At 44.9% G+C, this 13,224-nt stretch overlaps 1 protein-coding gene across 1 annotated transcript in view; it reads left to right on the top strand.

Moving 5' to 3' along the window:
• The window catches only part of LOC139376714 (collagen alpha-4(IV) chain-like), a 78,058-nt gene that overhangs the window by 47,630 nt on the left and 17,204 nt on the right, over positions 1 to 13,224 (top strand). The window contains exons 30-34 of the mRNA XM_071119588.1: positions 1,228 to 1,386; positions 1,704 to 1,871; positions 4,948 to 5,097; positions 5,461 to 5,568; positions 12,909 to 13,090. Coding sequence (XP_070975689.1) covers positions 1,228 to 1,386; positions 1,704 to 1,871; positions 4,948 to 5,097; positions 5,461 to 5,568; positions 12,909 to 13,090 — 767 coding nt within the window. The remainder of the gene's footprint in view (positions 1 to 1,227; positions 1,387 to 1,703; positions 1,872 to 4,947; positions 5,098 to 5,460; positions 5,569 to 12,908; positions 13,091 to 13,224) is intronic.

Below are 13,224 nucleotides of genomic sequence, written 5' to 3'. Positions count from 1 at the left end.
ATAACTCTCCTTCTTGATCAAATAGCCCTTGCACAGGCTGGAGGTGTGTTTTGGGTCATTGTCCTGTTGAAAAACAAATGGTAGTCCCACTAAATGCAAACCAGATGGGATGGCGTATCGCTGCAGAATGATGTGGTGCCTTGAATTCTAAATAAATCACTGACAGTGTCACCAGAAAAGCACCCTAACACCATCACACCTCCTCCATGCTTCACAGTGGGAACCGCACATGCGGAGATCATCTGTTCACCTACTCTGCGTCTCATAAAGACACGGCAGTTGGAACCAAAAATCTCAAATTTGGGCTCATCTAACCAAAGGACAGATTTCCACCGGTCTAATGTCCATTGGTTGTGTTTCTTGGCCCAAGAAAGTGTCTTCTTCTTGTTGATGTCCTTTAGTAGTGGTTTCTTAGCAGCAATTCGACCATGAAGGTCTGATTCATGCAGTCTCCTCTGAACAGTTGCTTTAGAGATGTGTCTGTTACTTGTACTCTGTGAAGTTTTTATTTGGGCTGGTAACTCTAATGAACTTATCCGCTGCAGCAGAGGTAACTCTCGGTCTTCCTTTCCTGTGGTGGTCCTCATGAGAGCCAGTTTCATCATAGCACTTGATGTTTTTTGCGACTGCACTTGAAGCAACGTTCAAAATTCTTGAAATGTTCCGGATTGACTGACCTTCATGTCTTAAGTCATGATTGACTGTCGTTTCTCTTTGCTTATTTGAGCTGTTCTTGCCATTATATGGACTTCGTCTTTTACCAAATAGGGCTATCTTCTGTATACCACCCCTACCTTGTCACAACACAACTGATTGGCTCAAATGCATTAAGAAGGAAAGAAATTCCACAAATGAACTTTTAACAAGGCACACCTGTTAATTTAAATGCATTCCAGGTGACTACCTCGTGAAGCTGGTTGAGAGAATGCCAAGAGTGTGCAAAGCTGTAATCAAGGCAAAGGGTGGCTACTTTGAAGAATCTGAATTATAAAATATATTTAGATTTGTTTAACACTTTTTTGGTTACTACATGATTCCATATGTGTTATTTCATAGTTTTGATGTCCTCACTATTCTACAAAAAATAAAATAAAACCCTTGAAGGAGTAGGTGTGTCCAAACTTTTGACAGGTACTGTATATTGAATGCTTTACAGTCTTTCATTGTTCTTGGTGACTCTAAGATGGGGCTCATTGCATCTCTAACCATATGGTGATTTCATAACAGGGGGATCAGGCCCGTACGGAGGTGTGGGTTACAAGGGGTCAAAAGGAGACACTGGGGACCCAGGACCGAACGGTCCTCCAGGGCCAACAGAATGTAGAGAGAAAGAAGCTGTTGGCCCACCGGGAGCCTCAGGACCACCAGGAGTCAGGGGCCCGTCGGGTGAGGATCTAAAATAGCCACCACACGGTACAGTTCTTTTCGTGTTTGATCTGTTTAACACACAGATAAAATCAGGAATCGGTTAGGTTTTGGAACTATCCCCAGAGCATGTCATCCATCGTTCCATAGTCATTTTAACAGTCACACTTTAAGGGAACTATAAATTAGAAAATATGAATATGGCATCGATAAAGTATTAACTAAGCACTTCAATACTCACTGCACAGAGCTTCCCATTGTACAATATGCTCTGAACAGTCCTCCACCTCACATTTAGTTTAAAATACATTCAGTCATTTAGTGGTGTGTCTTGTTAGGTTTCCGTGGTGATAAAGGACGTAAGGGTGCTATGGGTCCTCCTGGACGTGGAGTGAAGGGACCAGTAGGGATCCCCGGGCGTCCTGGTCCCCCGGGACCCGTTGGTGCCAAAGGTTTCAGTGGGTCACCAGGTGTCCCGGGCTTCCCTGGTGTAACAGGGACCAAAGGTGAGCCAGGTCCTATTATTATTATTATCAATATTATTATTATTATTATTATCATTATTATTATTATTCATATTATTATTATCAATATTATTATTATCAATATTATTATTATTATTATCAATATTATTATTATTATTATCAATATTATTATTATTATCAATATTATTATTATCAATATTATTATTATTATCATTATTATTATTATTATTATTATCAATAATAATATTATTATTATTATCATCAATATTATTATTATTATTATTAATATTATTATTATTATTATCATCATTATTATTATTATTATCATTATCAATATTATTATTATTATTATAATCAATATTATTATTATTATCATTATCAATATTATTATTATTATTATTATTATCATCAATATTATTATTATTATTTTTATTATCATCAATATTATTATTAGCAATATTGTTATTACAATTTTTAGCACTATTTATTAATTATAATTTTGATGATGATGGTTATTAGCATTATCATCTGAACATACCACAGCAACAGGCAATGTCAAATAATATACTGGTTGCTTTTACTATTGTATTACATATTTAATAAACAGAAGCTATTTTTGTTTCCAGCTTGTCTCAGCATCCACCCGGTTGACTAAAATACAATGCCTTCGGAAAGTATTCAGACCCACTGACTTTTTACACACTTCGATACGCTACAGCCTTATTCCAAAATGGATAAAATAGTTTTTTTTCCCCCTCATCAATCTACACACAATACCCCATAATGACATCACGATACCCCATAATGACATCACAATACCCCATAATGACATCACAATACCCCATAATGACATCACAATACCCCATAATGACAAAGCAAAAACGGATGGGATTTTTTTGTTGCTAATACATTTACATAAGTATTCAGACCCTTTACTCAGTACTTTGTTGAAGTACCTTTGGCAGTGATTACAGCCTTTATTCTTCTTAGGTATGACGTTGCATCTGTATTTCTCCCATTCTTCTCTGCAGATCCTCTCAAGCTCTGTCAGGTTGGATGGGGAGCGTTGCTGCACAGCTATTTTCAGGTCGTGCTCTGGCTGGGTCACTCAAGGACTTTCAGAGACTTGTCCCGAAGCCACTCCTGTGTTGTCCTGGCTGTGTGCTTAGGGTTGTTGTCCTATTGGATGGTGAACCTTCCCTCCAGCTTTCCCTCAGTACTGACTAGTCTCCCAGTCCCTGCAGCTGAAAAACATCCCCACAGCATGATGCTGCCACCACCATGCTTCACTGTAGGGATGTCCTTGAGATGTGACGCTTGGCATTCAGGCCAAAGAGTTCAATCTTGGTTTCATCAGACCAGATAATCTTGTTTATCATGGTCTGAGAGTCCTTTAGATGCCTTTTGACAAACTCCAAGCGGGCTGTCATGTGCCTTTTACTGAAGAGTGGCTTCCGTCTGGCCACTCTACCATAAAGGCCTGATTGGTGGAGGGCTGCAGAGATTGTTGTCCTTCTGGAAGGTTCTCCCATGTCCACAGAGGAACTCCAGAGCTGAGTGACCATCGGTTTCTTGGTCACCTCCCTGACCAAAGCTCTTCTCCCCCAATTGCTCAGTTTGGCCGGGTGGCCAGCCCTTGATGGTTCCAAACTTCTTCCATTTAAGAATGATGGAGGACACTGTGTTCTTGGCAGTGGTGGAAAAAGTAGCCCATTTTCATACTTGAGAAATTAAAAAATACCTTAAATGAAAATGACTCAAGTAAAAGTGAAAGTCACCCAGTAAAATACTACTTGAGTAAAAGTCTAAAGTATTTGGTTTTAAATATACTTAAGTATCAAAAGTATAAATCATTTCACTTTCATTATATTAAGCAAACCAAACTAAATTTACAGATAGCCAGGTGCACACTCCAACACTCAGACATCATTTACAAATTAAGCATGTATGTTTAGTGAGTCTACCAGATCAGAGGCAGTAGGGATGACCAGGGATGTTCTCTTGATGTGCGTGAATTGGACCATTTTCCTGTCCTGCTAACAAGTACTTTTGGGTGTCAGGTAAAATGTATGGAGTAAAAAGTACATCATTTTCTTTAGGAATGTAGTGAATTAAAAGTTGTCAAAAATATAAATACTAAAGTACAGATATAAAGTACACCCCAAAAAACACTTGAGTAGTACTTTAAAGTATGTTTACTTAAGTACTTTACACCACTGGTTCTTGGGGACCTTCAATGCGGCAGAATGTTTTTTGTACCCTTCCCCAGATCTGTGCCTCGACACAATCCTGTCTCGGAGCCCTACGGACAATTCCTTCGACCTCATGGCTTGGTTTTTGCGCTGACATGCACTTTCATCTGTGGAACCTTATATACACATGTGTGTGCCTTTCCAAATCATGTCCAATCAATTGACTTTACCACAGGTGGACTCCAATGAAGTTGTAGAAACATCTCAAGGATGATCAATGGAAACAGGATGCACCTGAGCTCAACTTCGAGTCTCATAGCAAATGGTCTGAATACTTATGTAAATAAGGTATTTCTGTTTTTTAATTTGAATAGATTTGCCCAAATTTCTAACAACCTTTTTTCACTTTGTCAGTATGGGGTATTGTGATGTCATTATGGGGTATTGTGATGTCATTATGGGGTATTGTGTGTAGATTGCTTTGGCTTTGTAATTATTTAATCCATTGTAGAATAAGGCTGTAACGTAACAAAATGTGGAAAAAGTAAACGGTCTGAAAACTTTCCAAAGGCACTGTAAAGTTATGACATTTACGTGATTATCTGTTCGCACTTTGAATTGAATCATTTGAATTGGGATAAGGATATATAAATATGGATGCCATGTTTTGGGTATCGCCTGCCTCAAAATAGACAGCCTGCAAAATAGACGTACACAACTCTGATATCCCATTTTGAGTACAAAGTATACCAGGACCGTGTTCATTAAGCATCAATAAGAAACACAAATTGTTTTTCCATTGCAAAATATTTTTCAGGTGATGCCCTAATGAACATGACCCAGCCAATGAACTATCTTTATTATTATCCTATGACAACTATTGCCAATGATGTCATCTTTCCCAGGGACCAGGGGATATCCTGGTAGAGATGGATCGGCTATTCCTGGTACACCGGGTCGGCCTGGAAACCCAGGATCCCGTGGGAGGCAAGGGGAGAGGGGTTTTACAGGACGTGACGGTCAAGATGGAGACCAGGGGTACAAAGGAGCCAAAGGTACAAACTGTACATTACAGTGTATGCACATTGCAGCATCCACATGATAAAATACATACATAGTATTGTGTTTACCTTTGGTATCTGCACACAGACAGTCAACCTTCCTTAGAAGTATTTGTAATTACTCTCCTTATGTGGAGTGTCATGAATGACTATGTGCATGATTTCCTCTCTGCATACTTTACATAACATTACTATTTCAGTGTGCTGTCCCTCGTCGTAGACTGTTTCTGCATAGAACGCCATATCACCCGTTGTTGCATTCACAGTATTATATATGTTGTACTTATATGTACACATAGTGTAGTATATTATATTGTTCAGTATGTTACACGTTGACAGAGTGTAGAATGTCCCCAGGTCATAGAGGTCCCCCCGGAAGTCCTGGCCCAGTAGGAGTCATAACCGTTAAAGGACAGAAGGGCTCTGAAGGACCACCAGGAGAGGATGGCTTCACTGGAGCCAGAGGTGAGAGAGACACAACACAACCCCCTCTGCACACTCTTACAAAACAAGGTGCTATCTAGAACCCGAAAGGGTTCTCTGGCTGCCCCCATAGGAGAACCCGTTTTGGTTCCAAGTAGAACCCTTTTGAGTTCCATATAGAACACAGAGGGTTCTATATGGAAAATTGTACTTAGAACTAAAAAAAAGGGTTCTCCTGTTTGGACAGCCAATAAACCTTTTTGGAACCCTTTTTCCAGAGAAAAGGGTTCGCAGTAGCACCATGCAACTGTGTTAAAACAGATACGTTCTGCTTTGGTAATAGATGTTGAACTAGGTTTTTTTTTTTTGTTTTTATACTTCAAACTAATATAAGAGGATGCAGGTGGTAGACGGTGGGACTATTTTAGCAGGTGGTAGACGGTGGGACTGTATTTTAGCAGGTGGTAGACGGTGGGACTGTATTTTAGCAGGTGGTAGACGGTGGGACTGTATTTTAGCAGGTGGTAGACAGTGGGACTGTATTTTAGCAGGTGGTAGACGGTGGGACTATTTTAGCAGGTGGTAGACAGTGGGACTGTATTTTAGCAGGTGGTAGACGGTGGGACTGTATTTTAGCAGGTGGTAGACGGTGGGACTGTATTTTAGCAGGTGGTAGACAGTGGGACTGTATTTTAGCAGGTGGTAGACGGTGGGACTGTATTTTAGCAGGTGGTAGACAGTGGGACTGTATTTTAGCAGGTGGTAGACAGGTGGGACTGTATTTTAGCAGGTGGTAGACGGTGGGACTGTATTTTAGCAGGTGGTAGACAGGTGGTAGACGGTGGGACTGTATTTTAGCAGGTGGTAGACGGTGGGACTGTATTTTAGCAGGTGGTAGACGGTGGGACTGTATTTTAGCAGGTGGTAGACAGTGGGACTGTATTTTAGCAGGTGGTAGACGGTGGGACTGTATTTTAGCAGGTGGTAGACAGTGGGACTGTATTTTAGCAGGTGGTAGACGGTGGGACTGTATTTTAGCAGGTGGTAGACAGTGGGACTGTATTTTAGCAGGTGGTAGACGGTGGGACTGTATTTTAGCAGGTGGTAGACGGTGGGACTGTATTTTAGCAGGTGGTAGACGGTGGGACTGTATTTTAGCAGGTGGTAGACAGTGGGACTGTATTTTAGCAGGTGGTAGACGGTGGGACTGTATTTTAGCAGGTGGTAGACGGTGGGACTGTATTTTAGCAGGTGGTAGACGGTGGGACTGTATTTTAGCAGGTGGTAGACAGGTGGGACTGTATTTTAGCAGGTGGTAGACGGTGGGACTGTATTTTAGCAGGTGGTAGACGGTGGGACTGTATTTTAGCAGGTGGTAGACGGTGGGACTGTATTTTAGCAGGTGGTAGACGGTGGGACTGTATTTTAGCAGGTGGTAGACGGTGGGACTATTTTAGCAGGTGGTAGACGGTGGGACTGTATTTTAGCAGGTGGTAGACGGTGGGACTGTATTTTAGCAGGTGGTAGACGGTGGGACTATTTTAGCAGGTGGTAGACGGTGGGACTGTATTTTAGCAGGTGGTAGACGGTGGGACTGTATTTTAGCAGGTGGTAGACGGTGGGACTGTATTTTAGCAGGTGGTAGACGGTGGGACTGTATTTTAGCAGGTGGTAGACGGTGGGACTGTATTTTAGCAGGTGGTAGACGGTGGGACTGTATTTTAGCAGGTGGTAGACGGTGGGACTGTATTTTAGCAGGTGGTAGACGGTGGGACTGTATTTTAGCAGGTGGTAGACGGTGGGACTGTATTTTAGCAGGTGGTAGACGGTGGGACTGTATTTTAGCAGGTGGTAGACGGTGGGACTGTATTTTAGCAGGTGGTAGACGGTGGGACTGTATTTTAGCAGGTGGTAGACGGTGGGACTGTATTTTAGCAGGTGGTAGACGGTGGGACTGTATTTTAGCAGGTGGTAGACGGTGGGACAGGTGGTAGACGGTGGGACTGTATTTTAGCAGGTGGTAGACGGTGGGACTGTATTTTAGCAGGTGGTAGACGGTGGGACTATTTTAGCAGGTGGTAGACGGTGGGACTGTATTTTAGCAGGTGGTAGACGGTGGGACTGTATTTTAGCAGGTGGTAGACGGTGGGACTGTATTTTAGCAGGTGGTAGACGGTGGGACTATTTTAGCAGGTGGTAGACGGTGGGACTATTTTAGCAGGTGGTAGACGGTGGGACTGTATTTTAGCACTGTATTTTAGCAGGTGGTAGACGGTGGGACTGTATTTTAGCAGGTGGTAGACGGTGGGACTGTATTTTAGCAGGTGGTAGACGGTGGGACTGTATTTTAGCAGGTGGTAGACGGTGGGACTGTATTTTAGCAGGTGGTAGAGACAGGTGGTAGGTGGGACTGTATTTTAGCAGGTGGTAGACGGTGGGACTGTATTTTAGCAGGTGGTAGACGGTGGGACTGTATTTTAGCAGGTGGTAGACGGTGGGACTGTATTTTAGCAGGTGGTAGACGGTGGGACTGTATTTTAGCAGGTGGTAGACGGTGGGACTGTATTTTAGCAGGTGGTAGACGGTGGGACTGTATTTTAGCAGGTGGTAGACGGTGGGACTATTTTAGCAGGTGGTAGACGGTGGGACTGTATTTTAGCAGGTGGTAGACGGTGGGACTATTTTAGCAGGTGGTAGACAGTGGGACTGTATTTTAGCAGGTGGTAGACGGTGGGACTGTATTTTAGCAGGTGGTAGACGGTGGGACTGTATTTTAGCAGGTGGTAGACGGTGGGACTATTTTAGCAGGTGGTAGACGGTGGGACTATTTTAGCAGGTGGTAGACGGTGGGACTATTTTAGCAGGTGGTAGACGGTGGGGTTTTAGCAGGTGGTAGACGGTGGGACTGTATTTTAGCAGGTGGTAGACGGTGGGACTGTATTTTAGCAGGTGGTAGACGGTGGGACTGTATTTTAGCAGGTGGTAGACGGTGGGACTATTTTAGCAGGTGGTAGACGGTGGGACTATTTTAGCAGGTGGTAGACGGTGGGACTGTATTTTAGCAGGTGGTAGACGGTGGGACTGTATTTTAGCAGGTGGTAGACGGTGGGACTGTATTTTAGCAGGTGGTAGACGGTGGGACTGTATTTTAGCAGGTGGTAGACGGTGGGACTGTATTTTAGCAGGTGGTAGACGGTGGGACTGTATTTTAGCAGGTGGTAGGTAGACAGGTGGTAGACGGTGGGTATTTTAGCAGGTGGTGGTGGGAGAGCAGGTGGGACTGTATTTTAGCAGGTGGTAGACGGTGGGACTGTATTTTAGCAGGTGGTAGACGGTGGGACTATTTTAGCAGGTGGTAGACAGGTGGGACTGTATTTTAGCAGGTGGTAGACGGTGGGACTGTATTTTAGCAGGTGGTAGACAGTGGGACTGTATTTTAGCAGGTGGTAGACAGGTGGTAGGTGGGACTGTATTTTAGCAGGTGGTAGACGGTGGGACTGTATTTTAGCAGGTGGTAGACGGTATTTTAGCAGGTGGTAGACGGTGGGACTGTATTTTAGCAGGTGGTAGACGGTGGGACTGTATTTTAGCAGGTGGTAGACAGGTGGTAGACGGTGGGTATTTTAGCAGGTGGTAGACGGTGGGACTGTATTTTAGCAGGTGGTAGACGGTGGGACTGTATTTTAGCAGGTGGTAGACGGTGGGACTGTATTTTAGCAGGTGGTAGACGGTGGGACTGTATTTTAGCAGGTGGTAGACGGTGGGACTGTATTTTAGCAGGTGGTAGACGGTGGGGTATTTTAGCAGGTGGTGTGGGATATTTTAGCAGGTGGTAGACGGTGGGACTGTATTTTAGCAGGTGGTAGACGGTGGGACTGTATTTTAGCAGGTGGTAGACGGTGGGACTGTATTTTAGCAGGTGGTAGACGGTGGGACTGTATTTTAGCAGGTGGTAGACGGTGGGACTGTATTTTAGCAGGTGGTAGACGGTGGGACTGTATTTTAGCAGGTGGTAGACGGTGGGACTGTATTTTAGCAGGTGGTAGACGGTGGGACTGTATTTTAGCAGGTGGTAGACGGTGGGACTGTATTTTAGCAGGTGGTAGGTGGGACTGTATTTTAGCAGGTGGTAGACGGTGGGTATTTTAGCAGGTGGTAGACGGTGGGACTGTATTTTAGCAGGTGGTAGACAGGTGGTAGGTGGGACTGTATTTTAGCAGGTGGTAGACGGTGGGACTGTATTTTAGCAGGTGGTAGACGGTGGGACTGTATTTTAGCAGGTGGTAGACGGTGGGACTATTTTAGCAGGTGGTAGACGGTGGGACTGTATTTTAGCAGGTGGTAGACGGTGGGACTGTATTTTAGCAGGTGGTAGACGGTGGGACTGTATTTTAGCAGGTGGTAGACGGTGGGACTGTATTTTAGCAGGTGGTAGACGGTGGGACTGTATTTTAGCAGGTGGTAGACGGTGGGACAGGTGGTATGGGACTGTATTTTAGCAGGTGGTAGACGGTTAGCAGGTGGTAGACGGTGGGACTGTATTTTAGCAGGTGGTAGACGGTGGGACTGTATTTTAGCAGGTGGTAGACGGTGGGACTGTATTTTAGCAGGTGGTAGACGGTGGGACTGTATTTTAGCAGGTGGTAGACGGTGGGACTGTATTTTAGCAGGTGGTAGACGGTGGGACTGTATTTTAGCAGGTGGTAGACGGTGGGACTGTATTTTAGCAGGTGGTAGACGGTGGGACTGTATTTTAGCAGGTGGTAGACGGTGGGACTGTATTTTAGCAGGTGGTAGACGGTGGGACTGTATTTTAGCAGGTGGTAGACGGTGGGACTGTATTTTAGCAGGTGGTAGACGGTGGGACTGTATTTTAGCAGGTGGTAGACGGTGGGACTGTATTTTAGCAGGTGGTAGACGGTGGGACTGTATTTTAGCAGGTGGTAGACGGTGGGACTGTATTTTAGCAGGTGGTAGACGGTGGGACTGTATTTTAGCAGGTGGTAGACGGTGGGACTGTATTTTAGCAGGTGGTAGACGGTGGGACTATTTTAGCAGGTGGTAGACGGTGGGACTGTATTTTAGCAGGTGGTAGACGGTGGGACTGTATTTTAGCAGGTGGTAGACGGTGGGACTGTATTTTAGCAGGTGGTAGACAGGTGGGACTGTATTTTAGCAGGTGGTAGACGGTGGGACTGTATTTTAGCAGGTGGTAGACGGTGGGACTGTATTTTAGCAGGTGGTAGACGGTGGGACTGTATTTTAGCAGGTGGTAGACGGTGGGACTGTATTTTAGCAGGTGGTAGACGGTGGGACTGTATTTTAGCAGGTGGTGGTGGGACTGTATTTTAGCAGGTGGTAGACGGTGGGACTGTATTTTAGCAGGTGGTAGACGGTGGGACTGTATTTTAGCAGGTGGTAGACGGTGGGACTGTATTTTAGCAGGTGGTAGACGGTGGGACTGTATTTTAGCAGGTGGTAGACAGTGGGACTGTATTTTAGCAGGTGGTAGACGGTGGGACTGTATTTTAGCAGGTGGTAGACGGTGGGACTGTATTTTAGCAGGTGGTAGACGGTGGGACTGTATTTTAGCAGGTGGTAGACGGTGGGACTGTATTTTAGCAGGTGGTAGACGGTGGGACTGTATTTTAGCAGGTGGTAGACGGTGGGACTGTATTTTAGCAGGTGGTAGACGGTGGGACAGGTGGTGTATTTTAGCAGGTGGTGGTGGGACTGTATTTTAGCAGGTGGTAGACGGTGTATTTTAGCAGGTGGTAGACGGTGGGACTGTATTTTAGCAGGTGGTAGACGGTGGGACTGTATTTTAGCAGGTGGTAGACAGGTGGGACTGTATTTTAGCAGGTGGTAGACGGTGGGACTGTATTTTAGCAGGTGGTAGACGGTGGGACTGTATTTTAGCAGGTGGTAGACGGTGGGACTGTATTTTAGCAGGTGGTAGACGGTGGGACTGTATTTTAGCAGGTGGTAGACGGTGGGACTGTATTTTAGCAGGTGGTAGACGGTGGGACTGTATTTTAGCAGGTGGTAGACGGTGGGACTGTATTTTAGCAGGTGGTAGACGGTGGGACTGTATTTTAGCAGGTGGTAGACGGTGGGAGTATTTTAGCAGGTGGTAGACGGTGGGTATTTTAGCAGGTGGTAGACAGGTGGTGGGACTGTATTTTAGCAGGTGGTAGACGGTGGGACTGTATTTTAGCAGGTGGTAGACGGTGGGACTGTATTTTAGCAGGTGGTAGACGGTGGGACTGTATTTTAGCAGGTGGTAGACGGTGGGACTGTATTTTAGCAGGTGGTAGACGGTGGGACTGTATTTTAGCAGGTGGTAGACGGTGGGACTGTATTTTAGCAGGTGGTAGACAGGTGGGACTGTATTTTAGCAGGTGGTAGCAGGTGGTAGACAGTGGGACTGTATTTTAGCAGGTGGTAGACAGTGGGACTGTATTTTAGCAGGTGGTAGACGGTGGGACTGTATTTTAGCAGGTGGTAGACGGTGGGACTGTATTTTAGCAGGTGGTAGACGGTGGGACTGTATTTTAGCAGGTGGTAGACGGTGGGACTGTATTTTAGCAGGTGGTAGACGGTGGGACTGTATTTTAGCAGGTGGTAGACGGTGGGACTATTTTAGCAGGTGGTAGACAGTGGGACTGTATTTTAGCAGGTGGTAGACGGTGGGACTGTATTTTAGCAGGTGGTAGACGGTGGGACTATTTTAGCAGGTGGTAGACAGTGGGACTGTATTTTAGCAGGTGGTAGACAGTGGGACTGTATTTTAGCAGGTGGTAGACGGTGGGACTGTATTTTAGCAGGTGGTAGACGGTGGGACTGTATTTTAGCAGGTGGTAGACAGTGGGACTGTATTTTAGCAGGTGGTAGACGGTGGGACTGTATTTTAGCAGGTGGTAGACGGTGGGACTGTATTTTAGCAGGTGGTAGACGGTGGGACTGTATTTTAGCAGGTGGTAGACGGTGGGACTGTATTTTAGCAGGTGGTAGACGGTGGGACTGTATTTTAGCAGGTGGTAGACGGTGGGACTGTATTTTAGCAGGTGGTAGACGGTGGGACTGTATTTTAGCAGGTGGTAGACGGTGGGACTGTATTTTAGCAGGTGGTAGACGGTGGGACTGTATTTTAGCAGGTGGTAGACGGTGGGACTGTATTTTAGCAGGTGGTAGACAGCGGGACTGTATTTTAGCAGGTGGTAGACGGCGGGACTGTATTTTAGCAGGTGGTAGACGGCGGGACTGTATTTTAGCAGGTGGTAGACGGTGGGACTGTATTTTACCAGGTGTTAGACGGCGGGACTGTATTTTTGATTCTCTAATAATACATGGATAAACAATGCACTGTTCTTTCTTCTCAGGTTCCAAGGGCTCAAGTGGGTCACCAGGTAAACCAGGGGGGAATGGACAGGATGGTCCTCCTGGATATGAGAAAGGGCTCCCAGGACAACCTGGCAGACCTGGTCCCCCTGGACCCCCCGGACCTCGAGGACCTAAAGGCTTGAGTGGTATAGTTGGTTTCCCTGGACCAGTCGGTGATAAGGTACTTCATTACTGATACTCATCACTACATCTTAGATGTTCTTTGTTTACCTCATTAAACTACTAAAACTTTGGTAAAAATTGCTATTATGAATGGTTTCTAGACAAATTAATACTGCTCAAGATTGATAAATG

Source organism: Oncorhynchus clarkii, chromosome 20 (genome assembly GCF_045791955.1).
Source record: "Oncorhynchus clarkii lewisi isolate Uvic-CL-2024 chromosome 20, UVic_Ocla_1.0, whole genome shotgun sequence".
NCBI classification, from domain to species: Eukaryota; Metazoa; Chordata; class Actinopteri; order Salmoniformes; family Salmonidae; genus Oncorhynchus; species Oncorhynchus clarkii.
The sequence above is the reverse complement of the archived record's forward strand: the minus strand, read 5'-3'. Positions and strand labels throughout refer to the sequence as shown.